This window comes from Phodopus roborovskii, unplaced genomic scaffold, assembly GCF_943737965.1.
Source record: "Phodopus roborovskii unplaced genomic scaffold, PHOROB, whole genome shotgun sequence".
Taxonomy (NCBI): domain Eukaryota; kingdom Metazoa; phylum Chordata; class Mammalia; order Rodentia; family Cricetidae; genus Phodopus; species Phodopus roborovskii.
In genome coordinates, this window is record NW_026126517.1 from 4,806,550 (window position 1) to 4,830,814 (window position 24,265).

Sequence of the window (24,265 nt, forward strand, 5' to 3'; positions counted from 1 at the left end):
CTAGTGGGATCTGATGTCCTCTTTTGACATAAAGTTGTACATGCAGATAGAGCACTCTTTTAAATAAATCTTTTTTTTTTTCTTTTTTCCATTCAGACTCCTGAAAGTTGATAGTTCGTAGTTATCACAGCATATGCTTTGGACAGATAGTATATACCTTTCGGCATATAGCTGGGACTTACAGAAAACCCATAAATTCTACCAGGAACTAAAGTTGTAGTTTAAGGCTCCTTTTAAAAAAATACTTTATAAAATTTCTGAAGACACTTGAAGTACGAGTTTGCCATACTATTTGCATGTATTTTTCTTTAAAGTAGCTAGGACTCTAATAGCCACAATCGTTCTCAGGAAAATGTAGGTACTAGAAAGATGGCTCAGTAGTTAAAGTGCTTTCAGTCTTAGTGTGAGGACTGGAATTGCCATCTGCATCCAAAACCCTTGTGAAGGACTAGTGGGTGTGGCAGAAAGAAAGGATGCCTAGAGCAAACTGACTAGCCAGGCTAGTGGTGTCAATGTGTTCTAGGTTCAGTTGAGAGGCTCTGCCTCAGTCCATAAGATAAAGAGCAATTGATGAAGGGCTTCCACAACAACCTTGGGCCTCCACAACCATGCACATATACCCATACATCGAAACAGAAAATGTGTAGGTGGTTAGGTTTAATTTTTAAACACCTTCCAAATTGGTTTTGAGAAACGTGAGTGTCCTTGCCTCTTGTATTAGGAAGCAAATTACATAATATATAATTAACACGTGCACCAATGACTCTTACAGGTGGAGCAATCCAAAGTTTTAATCAAAGAAGGTGGTGTTCAGTTGCTGCTGACAATAGTTGATACTCCAGGATTTGGAGATGCAGTGGATAATAGTAATTGGTAAGAAATTTTTGTCCCCATTATTTCTCAGGTCATTTCAAAAAACGGTGTAGTTACTTAAGGCATGGTGGCACTCTTCTTAAATCCCATCATTTGGGAGGCAGAGACAGGCATATCTCTTAAGTTCAAGTCTAACCTGGTCTGTATAGCTGATTTTAGACTAAAGCTACACACTGGGACCCTGCCTAATAAACAGAAACAAAAACCTAGAACAATAAAAAACTTTACAGTGAAAATCACTAAGTTTTAAATGATTAAGACTTAGGTTTATCTACCAACTTTGCTATATCTGTACTTGAAAACATTTCTTCCTGCATTGGTTTGATCTTTTTGGTTTTGTGTCTTTTTTTCTATTATGGTGTTTTGAGATGTGATCTGTTTGGGTCCCAAGATGGTTGATAACTTAAATCCTCCTGCTTTAGCCTCTGCTTTCTCTATGTATACAGTAGAATTACTACCTTTTATATTAATATATATATGTGTACATATATATACATACATATATGTGTGTGTTTATATACATATATACTATTATGTATACTATTATATTAATACCTCTTATATTGATATATAATTATAATGAAAGCTTTTCTACTGTAATTTTGTTTATTGTATAAATTATATCACATCCTAACTTACCTAATATGTTAAACTTTCAATATTTCAGTAAATTATAGATGAATAAAACACTCATTTTAGTCCAAAGTAATTTTTATATTAGTATTTATAAATTGTTTCTTCTTTGAGTTTCACATTGATGTTGACTTGCAGTTAATTAATACTTTTCTCAACTCTTAAAAATTCCCAGTCAGTTAATCATAGGGTTTTTATATTGTTTAATCTTTGTTAGAAATTTAAAACTGTGGATGTAATTGTTTTTGGATTGTAAAATATTTAGTGTTGATGTAGTTATCAATGTAAATAATATACTAGTTATGATATGCAGCAAGAGGGGACCTTGGCTGATCCTATGGCAGTAGAGAGACAAATTTGCCATGCAGGCAGAACTTACATGAGAGAGGTTTATTGGGGGAAGGGAAGAGAAAGGGGGATAGAGAAAGAGAAAGAGAGACACCTGCTTGCTTCCTCAGATAGAGAGAAATTAGGTGGAGCTTGTCTCTTACAGGGACCTTTTGCATCTGCATACAGGGAGAGGGTACTGCTTGATATGCATGCAGGGATGATGCACTCTGTCAGGTCCCCAAGTTGTACCTGAATGCAAATATTAGTAATTATTTACCGGTGCTTTGCATTGAAAGCAGAACAATTTATTTTTTAAAGTTGAAAGTTAAAAATAATGAATCAAGATATATTTCATGTAGCTTTTAAAAAATCTATTTTGTGTGTGGTGTGTGTGTGTGTGTTTTTTTTTTTTTCATACATAAGTATGTATGTGGTGTATGTACATTCAAATGTGGAGGCCCAAGGTCTAGGTTAGTGTCTTCTTGGTTGCTCTCCACCTTTAACTGTTGAGACCGGGTAAAGCTTATCAGTTTAGATAGTTTGGCTGCTCAGTGAGTTTCAGAGATCTATCTGTTTCTACTACCTACCTTCCTGACCTTCGGGTCAAAGGCATATGCCATTACTCATGGAATTTTACATGGGTTCTAGGCATTGGGACATATGTCCTTGTGCTTTCAAAGCAGACACTACTGATTGAACCATCTCCCCAGGCCTAATTTTTACCTAGTTTTGAATCAGTATGTAGAACAATATGAGATGTTTTCTACTGGTAATTTTTTTATGAAGTTAAAACTAGTATCTTTTAATTGTCAAACAGTTCATTCCTTTGTAGGACTACAACTTAATTGTTGTGTTTCTCTACATTGTACAGCTGGCAGCCTGTTATCGACTACATTGACAGTAAATTTGAGGATTACTTAAATGCAGAATCTCGAGTGAACAGACGGCAGATGCCCGATAACAGGGTGCAATGTTGTTTATACTTCATTGCTCCTTCAGGACATGGGTCAGTACCTTGATGCTTTGCTATTTCATTGTTTATATTGTGTATAGTTACTCATCTTGTTTGAATATTTTAGAGTAATTGTGTCTGTGGAGTTCATATAACAAGGTCATCTATAAAAGCACCTAATTCCATGTAAAATTGGCTTGGAACAATCTGTTTAAGACTTATATAGTTGTTTTCATATCCTTCATAAAAAGAAGTGTTTCCAATTTTCTGTCAGATTTTTGAGATCTTATAATTAGTCGGTTTTGTTTTTGTTTTTTTAAGTTTTAACTATGCTTTTGTAAGAGGTTGATCCATCAAATTAAAGGAAAAAAAAAAAGCCCAGCCATAATTATTGAGTTTATAGATAAGGAAACTTACTATAAGCCTAATAGAAAAGGTAATAATAAAAACAAGGCTCAGATTCCAAATGCTTTCTTGTGCTATTTCTTTCTAAGTGGTTTGTTACACTTTAATATGAAGATTAATGTGTTTAGGTCAGTATTTCCTTCTTTTAGTAGTTCAAACTAAAGTATTAAAAACATCTGTTTGATTTTGATCTCTTTAAAAACAGAACAAAAAAAAGTTACCCTTCTCTTTTGGGTAGACATGTGCCATCATTAGCTATTAATATTTCCATTACTTTTCATGAGTCTTTTTTTTTATGGGGAGGGGTGATAAATCACTATCCAGTCATTGTAATTCTACCCACTTTTACCATAACATAACTAAGTAGTGTTATTGCCCATTACTCAAATTAGAGTAGTATAAACTCATTCCCTCCTGTGATTTTGTCTCTTTTGCCTAGTGTGATATTCATTTTCACTCTGATAGGACAGGAATCCATAATATGTAATTACTATGCTTTTTTGTGGTAAGATCGGAAAGATTTCTTTTATGCTTAATATTGTGTAGGACTGTTGGAAGTTTATACATTTATATCACTAAGCCAGCACATCTACTTACTTACAAGACTCAAAGAAAAATTAGAAATGTGATGAGCCAATGGGCTCTGATGGCACATACCTGTAATCTCAGTACTCAAAAAGCTGAAGCTAGAAGATTGAAAATTCAAGACCAGTCTAGGCTATGTCTTTTTTGAAAACAAGACCCTATCAACTGAAAAAAATATTAAAAATAAATAAAATAAACGTGGGCTAGGATGTAGCCCAATTCAAGGTCCTGCTTTCACCTCAGGACAGAAATTCTGCATCTTGATCACCTTTTAGATACCAAATCCCAAACTCTCTCTCTCTCTCTCTCTCTCTCTCTCTCTCTCTCTCTCTCTCTCTCTCTCTCTCTCTCTCTCTCACACACACACACACACACACACACACACACATCTTTTTTGGTAGTTATTAAGTTCATTCCTTTTTTCCTTCTTTGTGTTTTTGTTTGTTTTTGGGACAGAGTTTCTCTATATAACATTCTTAGCTGTCCTGGAACTCACTGTGTAGACCAGGCTGGCTTTAAACTCACAGAGATCCACCTACCTCTGCTTCCCAAGTACTAGACTAAAGGTTTGCACCACTACAGCCCAGCCCTACTTTAGCTTTTTATTAACAGTTTCCTAGAAGTCAGCCTAGTGAAGACATCTATAGTTAATAGAAATCAGTGAGTTTATAACAAATCTTATCAAGTGTTAGTGATTATCATGAAATCACATTCTTATCATCCTTTTGAGATAATTTTTATTTAAAATCACATAATTACAAGAGTTTTTTTTTTTTTTTTTTTTTTTTTTTTTTGGTTAAGAAAGGAAATTGTGATTTAAATGATGTGTATAGCTTTAAGCCATTTTTTGTTTGTCACAGAGAACATTTTTATTTCCTGTGCCTATATTCCTAAACAGTTGCTCAGCTCAACAATTTTTAGAGATGGAGCAAAATTTTTCCTGTTCATAGATGATATTTAGAGATTAACTGAAAGACCACGACAGTGAATTTGATCTTGAATTACAAATGAGCTGCTCCCTATAGGCTGAAATTATATACAATTTGGTAAATGAATCAGGCACTTCTTTGAGTCCCTCCATTCTGTCTTAGTAACTTCCACAATCACCAATTTGTGATGCCTAACATCATAACTGGATGTTAGGCAACTTACATTTCAGATTTTATTACTTTGTCTTGTTTAGTAACTTATTAAAAGCTAACTTTTAGTTATTAAAATGCTGTTATATCCTTTTAATATTGATTGCCCCTGTAAAACAAAAATCAGTATTACTCAGTGAGTTTTATATGTAATTAATATTTGTTCTTTGGCCTGTAATTTTATTTTACTACAGGCTTTGAAGTAAAATAACCTTTTCCCTTAATGTGGTTTTATCTTCTAAATATTATATATAAAGGTCTTTCTATTGCCTAAAAACTAATTTGCTCAACTGAACATTTTGGTACATGTAATCCCAACATTTGGAAGAGAAATGACTTTGGAGTTGGCTAAATAATGAGTTTAAGACTAGCCTGGGCTATATAGGACCCTATCTTAAAAAACGAAACAACCAGCCCCTAACCTTGAATTTGTTATTAATTTACACTTAGGAAACTAAATGGGTATAGGTAAAATTACAACCACTATATAACCAACATGTTGAATTTTTGTTGTTTTTTTTTTTTTTTTTTTTTTTTTTTTTTGATGTTAACATCTGATAATTGTATGCTCATTTTAAAAGTATGGAAGATTTTATTGAGGTTTTTTACCCTTTTCCCTACATTTAATTTTAAAACTGGTTTCAGTGTTTTTTGGTCCTGCTTTTATTTTATTACTGTATCTTATTCAACTGTTTAAAGTAGTAGTCTGTCTTGGGATTTGCTGTTAGCTCCCACGTGCCCCATCTCCCCAGCGCTGCTGTTACTCCCTCACACAACTCCTGCTGTGGGAGCTCTGTTTATCTTTAAGACACTGACTGCTCTGAGTCCCTGCTGTACCTATTATAAATTCTTTCTTTTTAAAAGTTGTGATACTATAAGCTAGCTACATAGTTATAAATAATAGAATTAAAGCAGAACCTATGTTTTGCTTTAAATATAAAATCCTTGGTGTAAGTATGAAAACTCAAAATTTGCTGATGTTTTATAGTGTTTGCTATAAAATTCAATGCAATTTAAACTCAGTTTTTCCTTTGTTACTGTTCAAGTAGGAGTAATACTTCACAATCCTGTGATATAATTGCTTAATGAAGTGAACATTTACCTTTTTCATGAGCATTAACTTGAAAATGGCCCATAAATATTTGCTTATCGAAGATTGACTAGACCACAGCTTTTATATTTAATGTTGTATGTAATGATAAGAAGAAGCAAAATTCAATTCTGTCATAAACATTGATTCTATTGGCAGTGGTGAGGTGAATATGTTTATAGATAGTACCGATGATGGAGGTTGTTCCAGCCAAACTTCTTTTGTGCTTCTTGTTCTTTGAATGCCAGAAAATACCATAGTTTAAGATAAAGAGACTCAAAGTAGGACGTAAACCCAAATTCTCTGCATCAGTTTTCTTACCTCTTGTTTCTTTCTGAATGTATACTAGTTGGCCTTGCTACAAGAGAATATTCACTGCATCAGGCCCCACACCTTCTGTTTTTAATAATTTTTAAAAATACTACTTATTCATTATTAGCCAATAGAAATATGACAAAATTCATTTTTCCCACTGTTCTTTATATAGTTTGGAATGATATTTTTATGATTTTGACTTATTGCTATGGAACATTAATTTTAGTCCCTGGAACATTCTAGGAGTGCAGACTCAGTCTCCACCATGCTTTCTAAAGGACACGAGAAAATGATAGCATTTGTTTCCTTTGGAACCTTTAGTACCTTTGCTAGATACTAAAAACACAGATGAATGAAAGAGAGAAAGGCACTCAGCTAAAAGGATCTTTAGTGTTAGAATGGGAAAAACAACACAGGTCAAGTGTTTTAGTACTCAGCACATGTGCTGTGACTACTTAGAAGAGGCCCCTCTTGTCCATCTAGAAACTTGGATTCCCAGGGGCAATGGGACTGTAAGCCATGACCAAAAGAATAAATAAAGGATGAGGTAAGCAAAATAGATGTAATATGAGACTGAAGAATGTTCAGGCCGAGGTTATAACCTGTGGCACTCTTCAAGTATGGAACTTTTAAGGAACTGTGGCATATTGGAAGTAGAAGGTGATTAAGGAGAGAATATTTGTTTTCACAGTCTTAGTGAGTCATAGCAACTAAAGAATATGACACTTAGTAGATTGTTAGACAAGTGATTAATGATTCAGTCAGATTTAGGGGGTCCAGTTGTGTGGATGGTATTCTGGGAAACCAGAAAGGCTTATTTAGTTGTCCACTGTGGTGATCTTGGTGGTCTGAACTGAAGTGTTGAAAATGGGTCTGTTATGTAGGACATATGTGTCTTTCATGCAGGTCTTGGTAAATCTTAGGAAATGAGGAATAGAAGAACAAACAATCCTAGGCGTTTGGGAGATTGTTTGGGTACATTGTCATTCGCTAATATAGGAAACAGAAGAGGAGAGGAAAATGGAGATTGAGATGGAGGTTTTGATTCTTAGGAACATGGCTTATTCCAGGAGCATAACTACTGCATTAAACAGTGTCTTGAGCATGAGTAAAGCTTTGAGCGGGTATAGATTTGGGAATTTTTTGGCTCAATTGATTGTAGTGATGTTAGCTATACAGAATGTAGGGTTAAAAAGTGATGGTGACCTCGCAGAGAATTCTGAGGAAATACCATATTAAGGATCTAGCTTACAAAGAGAATCCTAAGGATTCTAGAAGAGCTGGTGAGGAATACATTTTAGAAGCTGCATTCTGGGCAAATTAATGATGGGTAAGTGCCATAGTGCAAGTATTTGGTTTTCAAAGTGTGGTGCCAAAGTCAGATTATAATAGACAGAGAAGCATGTTGAAGATTGAAGATTGCCTTTTTAGCATTTTGTCTGAGAAAGAGAATTGACAGCAAGAATTGCATATACTGAAAGAGGACTACCATTTTTCATGGGGAAAATAAATACCCACTCACCTTGTAAACCTTAATAAATATAAATCTGTTTCTAGGAAATTCTAGGAGCCTTCCTGGTTTTTCCAATTCCTCTTTAGGGGCAAAACCCAGTGACCAGGGTGTTTCAAAGTTAGGAGTCAGAAAGCCATCTTAACCCCACTCTGTTGCTTTTAAAGTCCTGTTTTACCTGTTGGCTGACCCAGTATATCTTCAGGGTGTTTCTGATAAGTAAGTAAAGTAGCATATTGTATTTAATGTGAAGAATCTGTTCCCTCAAACAGATGGATTCAGTCATATTAAATACTATATATTTCAGACTTAAACCATTGGATATTGAATTTATGAAACGTTTGCATGAAAAAGTGAATATCATCCCACTAATTGCCAAAGCAGACACACTCACACCTGAGGAATGTCAACAGTTTAAAAAGCAGGTAAGCAAGAATGATTAACTTTTGTGTTTTCCAACCATTCTTTTAATTATTTTTAATACAATATAATCTATCTTCTAGCTTATAGTTTGCTATCCTTTTTGTATTTTCTCTTGAATCTTAATTTTGTTTGTAGTATTTAATAAAATATATTTAGAAGATAATACATATTAATGTGTGTATATATGTGTATATACACACATATGTGTATATATACACATACACACACATATTCACTTAAGCATCCTTCCCAAAACTCATACCCTGTTATTGTAATAGTAATCCCCCCTCCCTTTTTTTTTTTTTTTTTGTTTGTTTTGTCTTATTTTGTTTTTTGTATTTTCAGAGTGTAGCCTTGGCTATCCTGAAACTCTAGATCAGACTGATCTCAAACTCACAAAGATCCACCTGCCTCTTCCTCCCAAGTGCTGGGATTAAAGGTGTGTGCCACCAGTGCCAGGCTGTATTAATATTCTCAATGATACGTTTTTCTCATTTTGTTGTATTTGTTTTGTTATATATGGCGTTTATGAAATTTAAATTACATTTCTAAAAGTCTATTTATTCCAATAGTCTATTTTGTATTTTAGGCCAATATTTTAAAAATAACAACAATTTTGTATTCAAGATAAGCCTCAGAGTTTTGTTTTCTTTGTATGCTTCTATAACACTAACCTTTAAATCTGAATTTTAGAATTCCTTCAAATTTGTTACAAAATGGAAAATGTTCTTGAAGTGGTGTTGAATTCATACCAATTTTGTCATCTTAAACATAGTTTTTACTATTAATATTTTCACCACAGTTAGGTTTTCTCCCCTTTTCCTTTTCCCCCTCCTCTTCCTGTTCATTCTCTTCCTTTTCATCCACTCTTTTCCTCATTCTCCTTTCTTCATTGTTGTTATTTGAGATGTGGTCTCTATGTCCAGACTAGACTCTTTAAGTTTCTGCCTTAAATAGTCTCTATCTCTCTGGATTTACTCTGAGAAGTTAGAGGTGAAAAGATGGATTACTAATGATTTCTGCTTTCAGATTGGTCACATGCCTACTGGTTCTCTCCCCACTCCCACCTTTTTCCTTTCACCCAACATTGAACAAAGTCATTGGTGCCTATACTTTACCTCTGTATTGTGCTTTTTGCTCAGGTTTCTTTTCTGTATGCTTGGGCCATGTTTCTTACTCGGAATCATTTGTAATTTTGTCAAACTAATTGTTGAACATTGTCCCTACCAATTAGTTCTGTAGAGGTACTTGGGGCTTTAGCATTTATTTTGAAAATGCTCACTTACATAATTTTAGTGTGTAGCTTCTGACCAAGGACCACTGCTGTTAAAGCTAGCAATTGTTTGTAGTGGGACTTTCTTTGTTGTCAGTTGCTTCTTGGCCTTAGCTTAGGCTTCTTCCCAACTAACTCTTAAAATTTATATTAATATACATTCTGGCTTGTCATCTTTCCTCAGAACATGTCTAACTTCCTCTGTGTGTCACACTGGCAAATCTGTGCCTCTGATTCTTTCTCCAAGTTATTCTCCTCTTTCCTCTTGATCATTTGGCTCCTTATTAAACCAATCAAAAGGTGCTTTAGGCAGGTCTTCCCACAGTGTGATCAAATATCCTGAAACACCCCCCCCCCCGTCCAAATTAAAAGAAAGTTTTAACTCTAATACAGTAAAACTATATACAGTTAGGATATTTGATAAGAATTACATTCATGATGTCCAGTCCATTTGTATTTGGAAACTTTGGAGAAAGTACTCTATCCTATCTTGATGAATCTGAAGTTTTGTTCCTAAATCACTTTTTAATCACAACTTGTATTGCCAACTAAAAGAATCTTTCTAGACCTTAATAAAACATTTTCTTAGATAAACAACTTAAGCTTTTATGCTTCTCAACCTTATAAACTTTACATCTTTTTTTTTTTTTTGAGTTTCTCTTCTGAATTTGGTGACAAATAAAACAGTAAAACTTTTGTAACTATCTTAGTTGTCAACTAGCCCCCTCCAAAACCTGAGAAGAATAAGCTATTACGTGAGTAAACAGAATATGCAGAGCATGCAACTTCCAAAAATTATAAAAATGACAGAGATAGCTGGCTGCCTGGGCAGTCATCCAAGGTTCCCCTGCAACATTGAAGCATTTGTTTTAGGCCTATAGGCCTAGAATATCTGACAGATTTCTATCAAGCTGGGATTTTGAAGGACTAACCCACCCTGCCTTGGCAAAGTTTGGCAGTTACCATTTGTGTCCTGCTTGTCAACTTTGGACACCATACTGTCAGCAGTCCAGGCAGGGGCATTTTCTTGCCCAGTGGTTAACTGCCACAAATGAAAGCAAACTCCATATGGAGGTTCTTTGATGCCTATCATCTTCTCTGAAGTGGATTGGTGCTGCCAGGAACAGACATATCTCATTGTCATGAAAAGCCTTATGTTATTAAAACATTTTAAATGCATATTCTCTATATCTCTGAAGTATTTGAGGAAAGACCACCTGTCTGTCTAAAACACCAGTTTCACCTTGAGAACATACCTAACATAACTGCAAGTTTGATTGTAATAATAGCTTTCAAGGACTAGAACTTTATATTAACAAGAGTAGAAACACACACACACAATGTTATGACAAAATAGCTATAACTTCATATCAGTATAAAAAACCCATATCAATGTAAATATTTGAGACTAGTAGTTGCTTTTTAGCTTAAAAGTAGATTCAATAATCTACCCTTCTATCATTCTTACTTCCCCTCTTTTTTCTTTTCAGAAAGACATCCCTGACCTCCCTTGCTTAGTTTTTTTCCTGACCATGACCAGTAAAAACTTGAAACCAACCCCCAACTCCCAAACAATGACAAGCATACACGACCCACCAAAGAACCAAAAACTACTACCTTTTGGGAGGCATTATATTAAAATTACTTCTTGTTGTCTGGTAGCAAAGATATCTTTAGGAGACTGTGAAGAAATTGAAATAATAGTAAAGTCCTGGGAGAGCTAGCTGCATTAGAAATCTTGGCTGGATAGTCTGTGAGTCTGGACCATCTCAGCTAATAGCTTTGAAGTTGTTATGGATGCGGATTTTTGAGGAAACTACAACAGAGGCGTTCTGAGAGGCTGGATCACTTGAGCTACTTGTCTTCATTGATATCAGGTTCTTTTTGTAGCTGGAAGTTTTTCTGTGTCCTACCTGGTCCTGAAGCTGCTTGTAAAATAATCACTCAGAAGTAAACATTAATTATAGTTGTTTGGCTGATGGCTCAGCCTTATTATTAACTAGCTCTTACATTTAAATTAGTCTATATTTTACCACGAGGCTTGTGGTTTGTTACCTCACATCTTGCTTCTCTAGCAGCTGTTGGCATCTGTCTCACTTTGCCTTCCTTCTCTCTGTATCTCTGCTTGGATTTCCTACCTACCTATATTCTGCCCTGCCATAGGCCAGAACAGCTTTATTCAAAAACCAATAAAGACAACACATATTTGCAGCATACAGAAGGACATCCCACATCACCTTTTCTTCTGAAAGCATACAAACTTTTAAAGGTAACATATACATATCTTTATTGGCATAAGTATGGCATTTGCATTGTGCTCTATCTATGTTTGAAAATGTGAAAAACATGTGTCAACTTATAAATCTGTTTGGACTGTATAACCAAACTGTAATATAAATCTCGACCTATGCCATATGAAAGGATGGCATGTAAAAATAAGTCATGAGGACTCTGTTGCTAACAAGATTTATCATGTCTCATCCAGTCTCAGAGCTGTTCCCATATCAAGGGATCAGCACAAACATTACTAGTCTTGTAGTTTTTCTTGTTTCTCCCCCCCCCCCCACATCCTGTCTGCAGCCAAGATTTTAAGTAGGGTTCCCCCAGTTAAATATGATCTTTATTAATTTTGAAGGGATCCATATCTTTTTGATTCTTGGGGAAAACAAAGGCATAACCTCTCCTTTGCAATGCATTTCCTGTCTTCCATTCTTAAGACATCCTTAAAATATATAGGCTGGCTTAATTCAGCAGTTTTCCCACAATCCAGTGTCTCTAGCTGTTTTGTTTTGTTTTTGTTTTTGTTTTCTCTTATTAGCATTTTAAAAATTAAAGTTAAGAAAGCACTATTAGGGTCCAAAAGTCCTGGGTTATATTCCCTATCCTTTATTCTTTTTATATTACTTTACTCTGTCCTTTTTTGGGGGGGGGGTTTAGACATAGGGTTTCTCTGTATTGCTTTGGAGCCTGTCCTGGAACTAGCTCTGTAGACCAGGCTGCTAGCCTCAAACTCAGAGATACGCCTGCCTCTGCTTCCTGAGTGCTGGGATTAAAGGCGTGCAACACCACCACTCTGTCTTTAAAGACCTCACTTTATTGTTTTTATACTGTTTATTTTCTTTTCTTTAACTGTCTTTGTCCATTTCCTTTTTTTTCTTCATCACCTAAGCACATTTTCAAGCATACTGTACCTGTTCAGAGGCATTCTAGGTGTGAACCTGACTTTGTGCCTGGCTCCAGAATTATGTTGCAAAAATGCTGCAAAGCTTCTATGTGTGCCTTCAGACTCCTTTTGAAGCTCTGCTTAGCACATGGTGGGGCCGAGAGAGTCAAGTCTCAAGCCCAAAGGCACTGGCTGGGAGCAAAATCTACCTACCCCACATAAAATCTGAGGCAGGTATTTCTACCTAGTCTTCTGCAGAGTAGCTTGCCGATTGCTTACAGGACCTATGCTTGGTTATAAGTGCCTGAAGTTGGATTTGTTTTGGACTGCTAGCTCCCTTTTAATGACATGGAGACTTCTTATTAAGTATGAAAACATGGCCTTAGTTTAGGCTTGTTCCCAACTAGCTCTTGAAAGCTAAACAAACGATTTATATTAATCTACATTCTGCTATATCGTGGCTCATTTCCTCTCAGTAGACTATGTCCAACTTACTCTGCATCTCACTGGCAAAGCCCCTCCTCTCTGATTTTTTTCCCCCAAGTCCTTTCGGCTCTTTATTAAACCAATCAGAAGGTTCCTTAGTCAGGTGAGGTAAAGCAGAGTCATCAACACACAGTGTGATCAAATATCTCTCAACGGCTATTGTGTCTACTATTCAAATTTAATCATCATTTACTTCTTTCAGCTTTTTTAAAAAAGAGAATGACTATGTAGTCTTCATTTCTGGAACTCACTCTATGGACCAGGTTGCCTTCAAACTCACAAAGATCCTCTTGCCCCAGCCTCCTGAGTGCTGTGATCATCATTTATTTTCACCGTTCTTCTAGATGGCTCTCACTTTGTAACTCTGGTTGGCCTGGAACTCACCCATTTAGACCAGGATGGCTTCATGAACTCACAGAGATCTACTTCCCTTGTGAGTGCTGAGATTAATGGTGTATGCCACCTTATCCAGCTGTTGATTTGTTTTTAAAGTAGATATATGCTCAGTGTTAAAGGCATGGTCCTATTAATGACCTTTGATAACTTTCTTTTTTGAGATAGTCTCTCACTCTTCACCCTAGGCAAGCAAGGAACTCTCAGTCCTCTGGTCTCAGTTTCCTAAGTGCTAGGATTACAAGTATCTCCCACCATGCAGGGCTTGCTTCTCTTTATTTCTGTGTAGTATAGTAATCATATAACTCATTTTGTTTATAGCCTCCTATATTGCTGTTGGAGATTGCAGTGAGAGTAGCACTGTAGTGAAAGTACAACCAGGGGAAGGTTGTTCTTGGAGTTTGTATGAGTAGGTGACAGTTGTTTGGATGTCTATATCCTTGTGAATTTGAAACCCTCTTGGACAAGATAATTTGATTTGAACTAGGCAATTTCTGATATTATCATGTCTTGAAATTCTTTACTTCTAATATGTACCCTTTCTACTGGGGCTAATGTTACGTTGTTTTCCTTACCCTTTTCTACTACTTTTAGGTGACTTTAATCTCTGTTGCTTCAGCTATTATATTAAGTTATACTAAGAGAAAGAATCTTACTCATTTTAAACAAATGACCAAAAGACATTATAGTAGAGGCCAACTGGTTAAATGCCAGTCTAGAATATTCTTCTATCTTTATAATTCTTTTTAGTATAATAATCATAGGATTGATACTTCTGAAGTAATTGAATTTTAAAAATATTTAGATTTTATTTTGCTCTGTGTATGTGTGTGTAGGGAGGATGGTGCACATATGAACAACAAAGGGCCAGAAACTGTGGTGTCTCATAAAAATCCAAGAAAGAGGAAAATACTGCTAATGTCATAATTATATGTTGTACCCTTTCACTACTTCTGTTTTAGATAATGAAAGAAATCCAAGAACATAAAATTAAAATATATGAATTTCCAGAAACAGATGATGAAGAAGAGAATAAGCTGGTTAAGAAGATAAAGGTAGGTTCATTTCTATGCACAGTAAAGTGTTTGGCCCTTGTAATTGTGAAAGAATGAAAAGTGTCACTTTTATAATAGTTGGCTCACAAAAGCAAATATGGATATTTCTTAATGTTAATAAATTTTACAGTTACCTGTGATTAGTAACGCATAGAACAGGGCATTGTGCAGAGTGGTTGAGTGAATACCATCATGCATGGTTTTCAGTGACCTGGTTTCAACTTTACATACTTTTTTTTCCTCCTTAAGATAAAAATATAAGCAGGACCTAATAAAACTGTTGTTTCATGTGTCTTTTTATAAAAGTTAACAAAAATTCTACATCATTTTAATTTTTTGTTGTATCATTGTCCCATGTTGATAAGGCATCTCCCATCATACCTTATCCAATACCCCTACCCCAAAGGGTTTTTCTTTGTAGCCGTGGCTGTCCTGGAACTCGATTTGTAGACCAGGGTGGTCTTGAACTTACAGAGATCCACCTGCCTCTGTCTCTTAGTTGCTGGGATTAAAGGTGTACACCACTTTAAAATTTGTGTGTTTTAATTTAAAATTGTTTTTGAGTACCTGGTACTAAAGTGGTTTAGTGAATACTTGTCTTATGTACATGCATAATTAATTACTGTATGATAGATAGAATATTTTTATCTGACAAATGAAGAGTTTTAGATGCTTTGCAAAATAGCTTCTGTATTTCTGGTAGCTATGAAAATACTGAAAATTTATACTCTGCATTGAAAATGAGTGAATACAGATCCAAACGTGAGTTTGAGGTTCTGAAGTTGTTAAGGTTAATTATCAGGTTGATTCATGGTCTGATCTCAATTTGTTTTTCTTCCAAATACCAATGTAGTTTTTATTCTTTGTCTCCCATATGGGGCAGTTTTTTTAAGAGTAATTTTTACCAACTGATTTGACCACTACATACCATATTATTCTGAAAATTTAAACAAAAATCCAGTTTTATTCATCATTACATTGGTGTAATATCATATGAATAACATTTCTAAGTTGGGCATGGTGGTGCACGCCTTTAATCCCAGCACTTGAGAGACTGAGGCAGGTGGAGTTCTGAGTTGGAGGCCAAGCCTGGTCTACAAATTGTGTTCCACTTTGTAGCCAATGCTACACAGACAAACTCTGTCTTGAAAAACCAAAAAAAAAGAAAAAAATAAAAAAACAAAACAAAACAAAAAAACCCAATTTCCTGATTAGAGTTACTATTAAAACCATCCAAGTAATTTTTTGTTAATATGTTGAATATTGTAAATAATTTATAATTAAATCATGAACACTGTCGAAATCTGTTTACAGTAACACTTTATTTTATAGGATCGTTTACCTCTTGCTGTGGTAGGTAGTAATACTATCATTGAAGTTAACGGCAAAAGAGTCAGAGGAAGGCAATATCCTTGGGGTGTTGCTGAAGGTAAGGTTATTTTCTATGAATATTTTACTGTAAGTTTTCATAAAGATTCTAAAATATGTACTATGAGGAACATGGACTCTGTGATACACTCTGGGTTTTCAGTGACAGCTTTTATTTCATTTTTCTAGTCTTTGTTTTCCTCTTAAAGCTAATCATTTTTCAGATGTGTTACCTAAGTCAGATTAAACCCTCAAGTTGAAATACTTCACAGTCAGTTGTCATTGCTCTACTTGCCTGTGCCTGTGCCACCATAAAGCCAGTTTCTTTCTTGTTTGAAAACATGCTTTGTAGTTCAGGGAATAATCTTGGTCTAAGGTTATTTCCTAGGATCTAATAAACCTTTGGAAATTGAGCAGTTCAGAGATATCCAGCCACAATTATGACCAGTGCCTCTTCTTTCCTCAATGAGAAGGTCACCTTTTTTCAGTTGCTTCACTAGTTTGTTGGTTTTCAATGCCAGTAAACTCTTGGTGATAATATCAAACCCCAGAAATCCTATTAACAACAGAAATATAAATATTTCTTCTATAAGTTTGTATTCATTATATTAATTTACTCTAATATTTAACTGACATTGTACTAAGTTGGATTTGCCTTTTGATCTATGTATTGATATTGTAAATAATTGTATAATTTTTATAAAATTAAATCATGCCAACTTACTGTCTTTTTGTGATTTTTGCCCAAGGACTCTCAACTTTGTTTCCAGGTGACCTGCAATTACTGACTTAGGGCTTTAGAATGTTTATGTCCCTTAGAAGTATGCTCTGAAACAATTGCTTTACTTCTGTATTATTAATATTCCCATTTCCTTCCCATTTCGTTTATTATCATTATTATTATTATTGTTATTATTATTATTATTATTATTTAATTTAAAAAAACCTTAAAGCTCTTGACTAGCTGTTACATTTTGAGGAGAGTTTTTTTGTTGTTTGTTTTGCTTGTTTGTTTGTTTTACATATTCTCCCTTAACTACAACATGAAGGGTCTTTTGTTTTGTGTTTTGTTTTTGAGACAGGGTTTCTCTGTATATCACTTGCTGTCCTGGAAGTTGCTTTGTAAACCAGGCTGGCCTTTAGCTCACAGAGGTCTGCTTGCCTCTGCCTCCTGAGTGCTGGGATTAAAGGCATGTGCCACCTCCCAGCTAAGGTTTTTCTAATGTATCACATAGTAAATATATTCTGTACTAATAAGGAGAAAGTGTCTTCTTTGAAATTGTTAGTTTTTTTTTTTTTTAACCAGAGAGCTCATTCATATGTGGCTGTCACTTAGGATTTGGGTGTATAGAGAAGGGTTGAGGAGCTGGCTTAGTGGATAAAATGTTCTTAGAGAGGTCCTGTCTCTGTAAATAAAGTTGAGAGCGGAGAAAACAGCTGATGTCAGCCTTTTCTTCACAGATATGTACACACATACCCAAATGCAAATGAGATACACACATTCACAAAGAAAAAATTAAAGAAAAGCAACAAATATATATATATATATATATATATATATATATATTAAAGTACTACTACAGCGGTAGCATTAGGATACATTTGCCTATTGTTCCTTGGGATTCTGTTAATTCTATTAATTCTGTTTAATACCTTAATACAATTTTATTAAGCCTTAATGAAATTTTGGTATAGGCAGTTTACAGATTTTCTCATTGGTTTTATTTCCTTATCCCTGTGTAAAGATAAGCTTTATTAAATTTAACATGTGTGGTCTGTTTTCTCCTTTTCTACAGTTGAAAATGGTGAACATTGTGATTTTACAATTCTAAGAAATATGTTGATAAGGTAAGTGTGAGCAGCAGTGAAAATAGCACAAGATTTTTTTTTTTTTAGTACCCTAAAGAAATTTAGTTGGAAGACTGACTTTGTGCCTCTGTAAGTGGAGCTACTTTATATTGGCATCCTTGTTATCCTATTGATGTATAAATAATGTATGGCAATGATTTATATTGCTTTTCCAAGGTTTTGAAGTCATTAGCAAAAATATAAAGTAGGTTATAAGGTGAGGAATACAAACAGAAATTAGTCTCATACTTTTTTTGTCACATATTTTTTAAAAAGTTTTTATTTTTCCTCTCTTACAATCTCTTGACAGCAGCTTAGTCTCCCTCCATCCCTCCCAGCTCCCTCCTCCTCCCCATCTCCCTTTTCCCTTAGTCTTCCTGCACCACCCTAGTCTTCTCCCAGAAAAGAGCAGACCTCTAGAAACATCAACTGATCATGGCACAACAATACAGTAATACCAGTTCCAAAAACTCACATTAAGGCTGGGCAAGGCAGCCCAATAGAAGGACAGGGGGTCCTAAAATAAGGCAAAATAGTCAGAGACATCCCCACTCCCACTGTCAGAAGTACCCCCCAAACACCAAGCCAACACCCATAACATACACAGAAGATCTAGCTCAGACCCACATAGGCTCTGTGATTGCCACTTCAGTCTCCAAGCTCCCATGAGCCCTGCTTACTTGATTTCACGGGCTGTGCTCTCCCAGTGTCCTCAACCCCTCTGGTTCCCACAGTTCCTTACCTATTTTTTCTGTGGAGATCCTCCAACTTGGGATCTCTCTTTGCCTAGTGTTTGGCTATGGATCTCAGCATCCATTCCCGTCAATTGCTGGAGGCACCATCTCTGCTTTTGACTGTAGTTTCATACTTTCATCTTCATACTTCATGTTGAGGTTTAATTCAGTAATAGATTGGGAAAGTAGGTTAGAAAAGGCTCTAGTCAAAAGCAGTACTGCTGAGTGATAAAGGTACACAGGTTAGTAGCTGGTAAATGAAGCATTTTAATGTACTTGAACTTTATAAGCAAAACCTACTAGTTCTTTAAACTATATTTCCTGGTATTGAAGGAGAAAAAAGTTATGAGAGTAGGATATTGAGAATATTTTGATTAGAGAGACTCAAGGACTTGAATTAGAATAGTAGCAACAGAGAAGAAATCGTGAAAAACTATAGTGGAACCAGAGAAAATTGGAACAAAGATGTGATCAAAATGAACTGGAGTTCATGTTAATCTATCTGCATTACATCCCTTTCTTTTCCTTCTGTTCCCATTTTACTTTTTTCAAATCTTGTTTTCCCCAAGCCCTTGTCTTTTACTCTGTTTATGCCTTGGTTTGGGATGAACATTTTAAGAAGATATATTTATTTTCACACTACTATTCACTTTCTCAGATCACAGGAACATCATTTGCATTGTAGAAATTGTAACACATATATGAATGATAATTGAAAATCATGGAATAACAAGGTCATTATCGTAGTGAAGTAAGGGATGAATTACAAAACTCAAACTGTTCCCCCAGAAGCTGTACAACAAAGAGAGAGGGCTTGACATCAAAGAATTCAGCAAACCTTTCCAAGGGAACACATGACTATGTTTTTCTGGCAGGAATAGATGATAGAGCGGAGATTATAAATGTGTTTACTAGCCTTCACATTTATTATTGTAAGAGCATATCAAGTGTGTATAAAGGGATGCTTTCACAGAAGTTTTGAGAGTTCATGCTTTAGGTTCTATTACCAATTGTTCTCTTTTCATTTTGATTCTTATAGAGCAACTTCAAAAGAATACACTATCTCAGTTCGGCCTGGTGGTGCATTCTTTTATCTCAGTGCTAGGTAGGCAGGGACAGCTGGACACCTGAGTGTTGGAGGCCTGCATATTCCACATAATGAATTCCAAACCACCCAAGGCTACATTCTGAGATCCTGTCTCAAAACAAATACAATGTCTCATGACAGCATGTAAAGACTGTTTAAATACATCATGTGTTCCATCTGTATTTTAAATCTGTTATGCTTGACACTGTTGTATTACATCACTTTTTCTAGTGTATTTTAAAATATATAATCAGTAATTACCTAAATTTCTTAAACACTATAGAAGGGGCCCAGAGGCTACTTTGAATCAGTCTCAGAGTTGATATGGAAGACTTCCTAGTATAAGTATTGCAGAGGAAACTGACCAGCTTTCAAGAGGATTTAAGAATCGTATCAGGAAGACATCTTATGCATGTATGAAAATATAAATTCTAGTATCAGCTTAAGATAAGGCTCAGATGATCTTCCTAAGGACTTGTGTTCAATTCCTAGCACCCACATGATAGTTCAAAAGTCTCTAACTCCAATTCCAGGAAGCCCAGAACACTGTTGTGGCTGCCACAGGTAATGGGTACACAATTTATACAGACATAAATGTGAACAAAACACCCATATATACATAAATTTCTAGTATTGCTTGCTCTAAAGATGAATGTTTCATGTAGCTACCATCTTTTTTATTTTTTTAAATTTTTTCTTATTTTACATATCAATCTCAGTTCCTTCTCCCTCCCATCCTCCCATGCCCCAATTTCCCCTCCCATCACATTCCCCATCCACTCCACAGGGAAGTTGAGGCCTTCCAGGAGGGATCATCAAAATCTGTCAAGTCATTTGGAGTAAGGCCTAGGCCCTCCCTTCCTGTCTGTAGGGAGCACAGTCCTTTTGTGCATCAGGGATACATCCTGATTCCACTGTCCCATAGACTTCCCAGGCCTTTTAACTGAGACCCACATTCAGGGGTTCTGGGTCTGCCCAATGCTGGTTTCTCAGCTATCAATCTCGGGTCCATGAGCTCCGCCTTGTTCAGGTCATCTGTCTCTGTGGGTTCTGAACCCCTTTGCTCATCACTCCTCCCTCTCTGCAGCTGGATTCCATGAATTCAGCTCAGTGTTTAGCTGTGGGCGTCTGCTTCTATTTCCATCTGCTACTAGATGAGGGCTGTAAGTTATCGATCTCATTGTCAGGGAAAGGCATTTAAGGTAGCCTCTCCACTGTTGTAGCTACTGTCTTTAAGATGAAGGCACCTACTGGTTCTTTAATAAATATTAGGAGGAAGGAAATGTCAGTATCAGTCTAAATTTCAAGTAATTATCTTACAGGCTAAAGTTAGGAATTATACTTGCTTCTAAGAGGTAAATTCAATGGAAACTTAGAAAAAACAAATTCTGAAACTAGAGAAAACTGCTGATTTTCCTGATGGAGGAGTGGATTAAAAAAATAAAATAAAACATGAATAGAAGTAAATGCAGTTTTATATCCAGCCTTTGAATGTCAGAATAAGACACAGAGCAGTAGATAATCACTATGCTAAATGACACTAATACAAGAAGTTCAACAATATCTTAGTTTTATTTGTAATTTTACTTTATTATATAAATGAATGTTTAATTATAGATAATAGCTGGATTTTTTTCTTTTGTTTTTAATTTTAGTGTAGTTTTAGGTAATGTCTCATGCACCCAGCCTGGCCTTGAAATTTTTGTGTAGCTAAGGCTAGCCTGCTGATCTGATCATGCTGTCTCCATTTCCCAAATGTTTGAATTACAGGTGTAATTTCTCCATTCTGATAAACTCACACAGTGATACATTCTTAAATACTTTTTATGTTATCTCCTGTATGTAGTTATTACATTGGTATTTATCTGTATTGAGTACAAAAGAAATACATGCTTATGTTAAAGACTAGCTCACAATATAGTTAAAGACAAATTAAGTTATCACTTAGGACTTAATACAAATTCCTTTTCAAAAGATTTAACAAATTAACATGAGCAGGTTCATTTCACCTGCCAGGTGTTCTAGGAATTGGGAACTGTCCAACTTGATTAAAGTAGAAGCTATAGAAGCTTAGGTATAACTGACGAGGCTGGAAGTGAAAAGGAGCACATTGGTAAACGGTTAAAAGGAGAGGAGACTGGAAATGCCAAACAGTACTAAGACAAGGAAACTTTTAGAGAACTGCATGGAAATGTCAGATAGTAGAAAATAAACCAGATAATTAAGTTACTTTCTGTTCATGATGTGGGGTAAGGTACTTCATAATGGATGGGATTTGGATGTAAGGGAGGATAAGACACTTTTTTTTTTTTTTTGTGGGGGGGTCTCCCAAAGGAAGTTTGGTAAAATGGTAAAGATGGTGTATACAGGAAGTTCAGAGTATAGTGGGGAATGAGAAAAGGGAGGATTATTCCTCAGTCTTTATCATCTCTAATCACTGAAGAATTGTTTCTTCATATCCTATAAATTGTAAATGTTATCCCATGTCTTGATTTTATATGTGATTGAAAAGTTACTCAAAAGAGCACATTCACTGGACAGGTTTGATAAACAGAAAGTTACTTTAAATTAAGGTTCCCTAGTTGGAGCCTGGTGGTGATAGTCTTTAATCCCAGCACTGGGTTGGCTGAGCCAGGAGGATCTCTGAGTTCAAGCCCAGCCTGGTCTACAGAGTGAGTTCCAGGACAGCCAGATCTACACAGAGAAACCCTGTCTTGGAAAGAAAAAGCAAACAAAAGATTCCCTATTTGGAAAACAACTCGATCTGTTATTATAAAGTCCTTATGTAAATTAACCTGTGAAAACACATTATTTGTTATTGTATAAAGGAAAACGATTTCTACTAGATTATGAGCTTCAGTTGAAATCCACTTTCCCATCCTAATTAAACTGTTGGAGATGACTATTGGGGTGGGGGAGGGTAGACACACAACAACTTTATTCTTCAGTAGTAGTTTGAGTGATTCATGACTCTTGAAAGCTCACTTAGAACCCAAACCTATTTGTCTCGATCTGCTTTGTCTGTAAATGAAGACATGAGAATGTCGTCTTTCTTAATATTTTTGTCTGAAATTTTGTCGTGGTGAAATCTTTAATTATATCAAATTCTTTAATGAGAAAATTCTTGCTGTTTATGACAGAACACACATGCAGGATTTGAAAGATGTTACTAACAACGTACACTATGAGAACTACAGAAGCAGAAAACTAGCAGCAGTGACTTACAATGGAGTGGATAACAACAAGAATAAAGGACAACTTACTAAGTACGTATGTATTTTTCTCTGGAAAAAAATGTTTACATGGTAAATGTTTCATTTCCTATCTTGAAATTCTTGCTATTCTTTAGAAAATTTGGGTGATATTCTCTTCTTATAATAGCAGAAAATTATGCTGTTAAGTTTTGTCTTGGTAGTTTTATGTCTTACCTTTAATTGTTAGAATAGTTATTTTTCTGTTCTTTAAGTAAAAAACTATGTTTTCTTGTCTTTTGCCAGTCATCTCTATAACTCATGCAGCACAAAACAAAACAGATAGAATATATATATATATATATATATATATATATACACATATATACATATATATATATATATATACACACACACACACACACACACATATAAATAAATAAATAAAAGCAATTTCTTGGGCTGGCAAGATAGCTCAGCTGGTAAGGGCACCTTGGGGTGCCTTTTGATATGTGGTAGATTTATAGTTGTAGTTCAGAGAGTTTGATTAACTTTTTTCCTGGTAGCATGCATATCAACCTTCTTCCAAATCACCACCTAAAGATTATCAGGGAACTCAGATATTTATATAGCAGTTCATAATAGTAGCAAAGTAGTTAATGAAAATAATTTTCTAGTAGGCAGTCACTATAACAAGAGGAACTGTATTAAAGGGTCACAGCATTAGGAAGGCTGAGAACCACTGCTCTAGACCCTCCCATTTACCAGCAGCCTTGGTTTCTTTCAAATTCATTGTTAAATGCATATACCAGGCTTTTTCTTTTGGGCCATCAATCAACTCCCAAATCATGACACGGGGACTTATTATTAGTTTTGAATGCTCTGCATAACTTAGGCACATTTCTGGCTAGCTCTTTTCACTTCTGTTAACCTGTTTTTCTTTATCTACGAGTTGCCTCAGGTTTTTTGTTTGTTTGTTTGTTTGTTTGTTTTAAAGCCTTTTCCTTGCTGTCTCTATATCTGGCTGGCTGTTGGCTTCCTATTTTCTAGACCCAAGCATGTCCTTTGTTCTCTTGTTGTCTTGTTCTTCTCTCTTCTCTTGCCTAGATTTAAACACACATCCTTACATAGTTAAACAAATGCAGCATAATCCAAAGTAGCACACCTTTACACAGTTATAGTAATATACTGTAGTATAAACAAACATAACACATCTTTGCCTAATTAAAATAACATTCCACAACACATGCTGTATAATGTTAACCCTATATGTGTTTGCAGAGCTGACCATTGGTGTTGGATAATCTGTTGATGTGCTGTTCCCACTCTGAGCATTTCTTAGTTCCTATAGTTCTTTGAGTAGGGTGGAGCCTTTGTGGGCTTTTCCCCATCACTTTGGCATATCTTTTCTT

The 24,265-nt window shown here is 35.4% G+C and overlaps 1 protein-coding gene across 1 annotated transcript in view; it reads left to right on the forward strand.

The window, feature by feature from the left end:
* Septin7 (septin 7) overlaps positions 1–24,265 on the forward strand; it is a 64,104-nt gene that overhangs the window by 32,812 nt on the left and 7,027 nt on the right. The window contains exons 4-10 of the mRNA XM_051196917.1: positions 773–873; positions 2,708–2,842; positions 8,140–8,257; positions 14,533–14,625; positions 15,958–16,054; positions 17,790–17,841; positions 22,803–22,928. Of these exons, the coding sequence (XP_051052874.1) occupies positions 773–873; positions 2,708–2,842; positions 8,140–8,257; positions 14,533–14,625; positions 15,958–16,054; positions 17,790–17,841; positions 22,803–22,928 (722 nt within the window). The remainder of the gene's footprint in view (positions 1–772; positions 874–2,707; positions 2,843–8,139; positions 8,258–14,532; positions 14,626–15,957; positions 16,055–17,789; positions 17,842–22,802; positions 22,929–24,265) is intronic.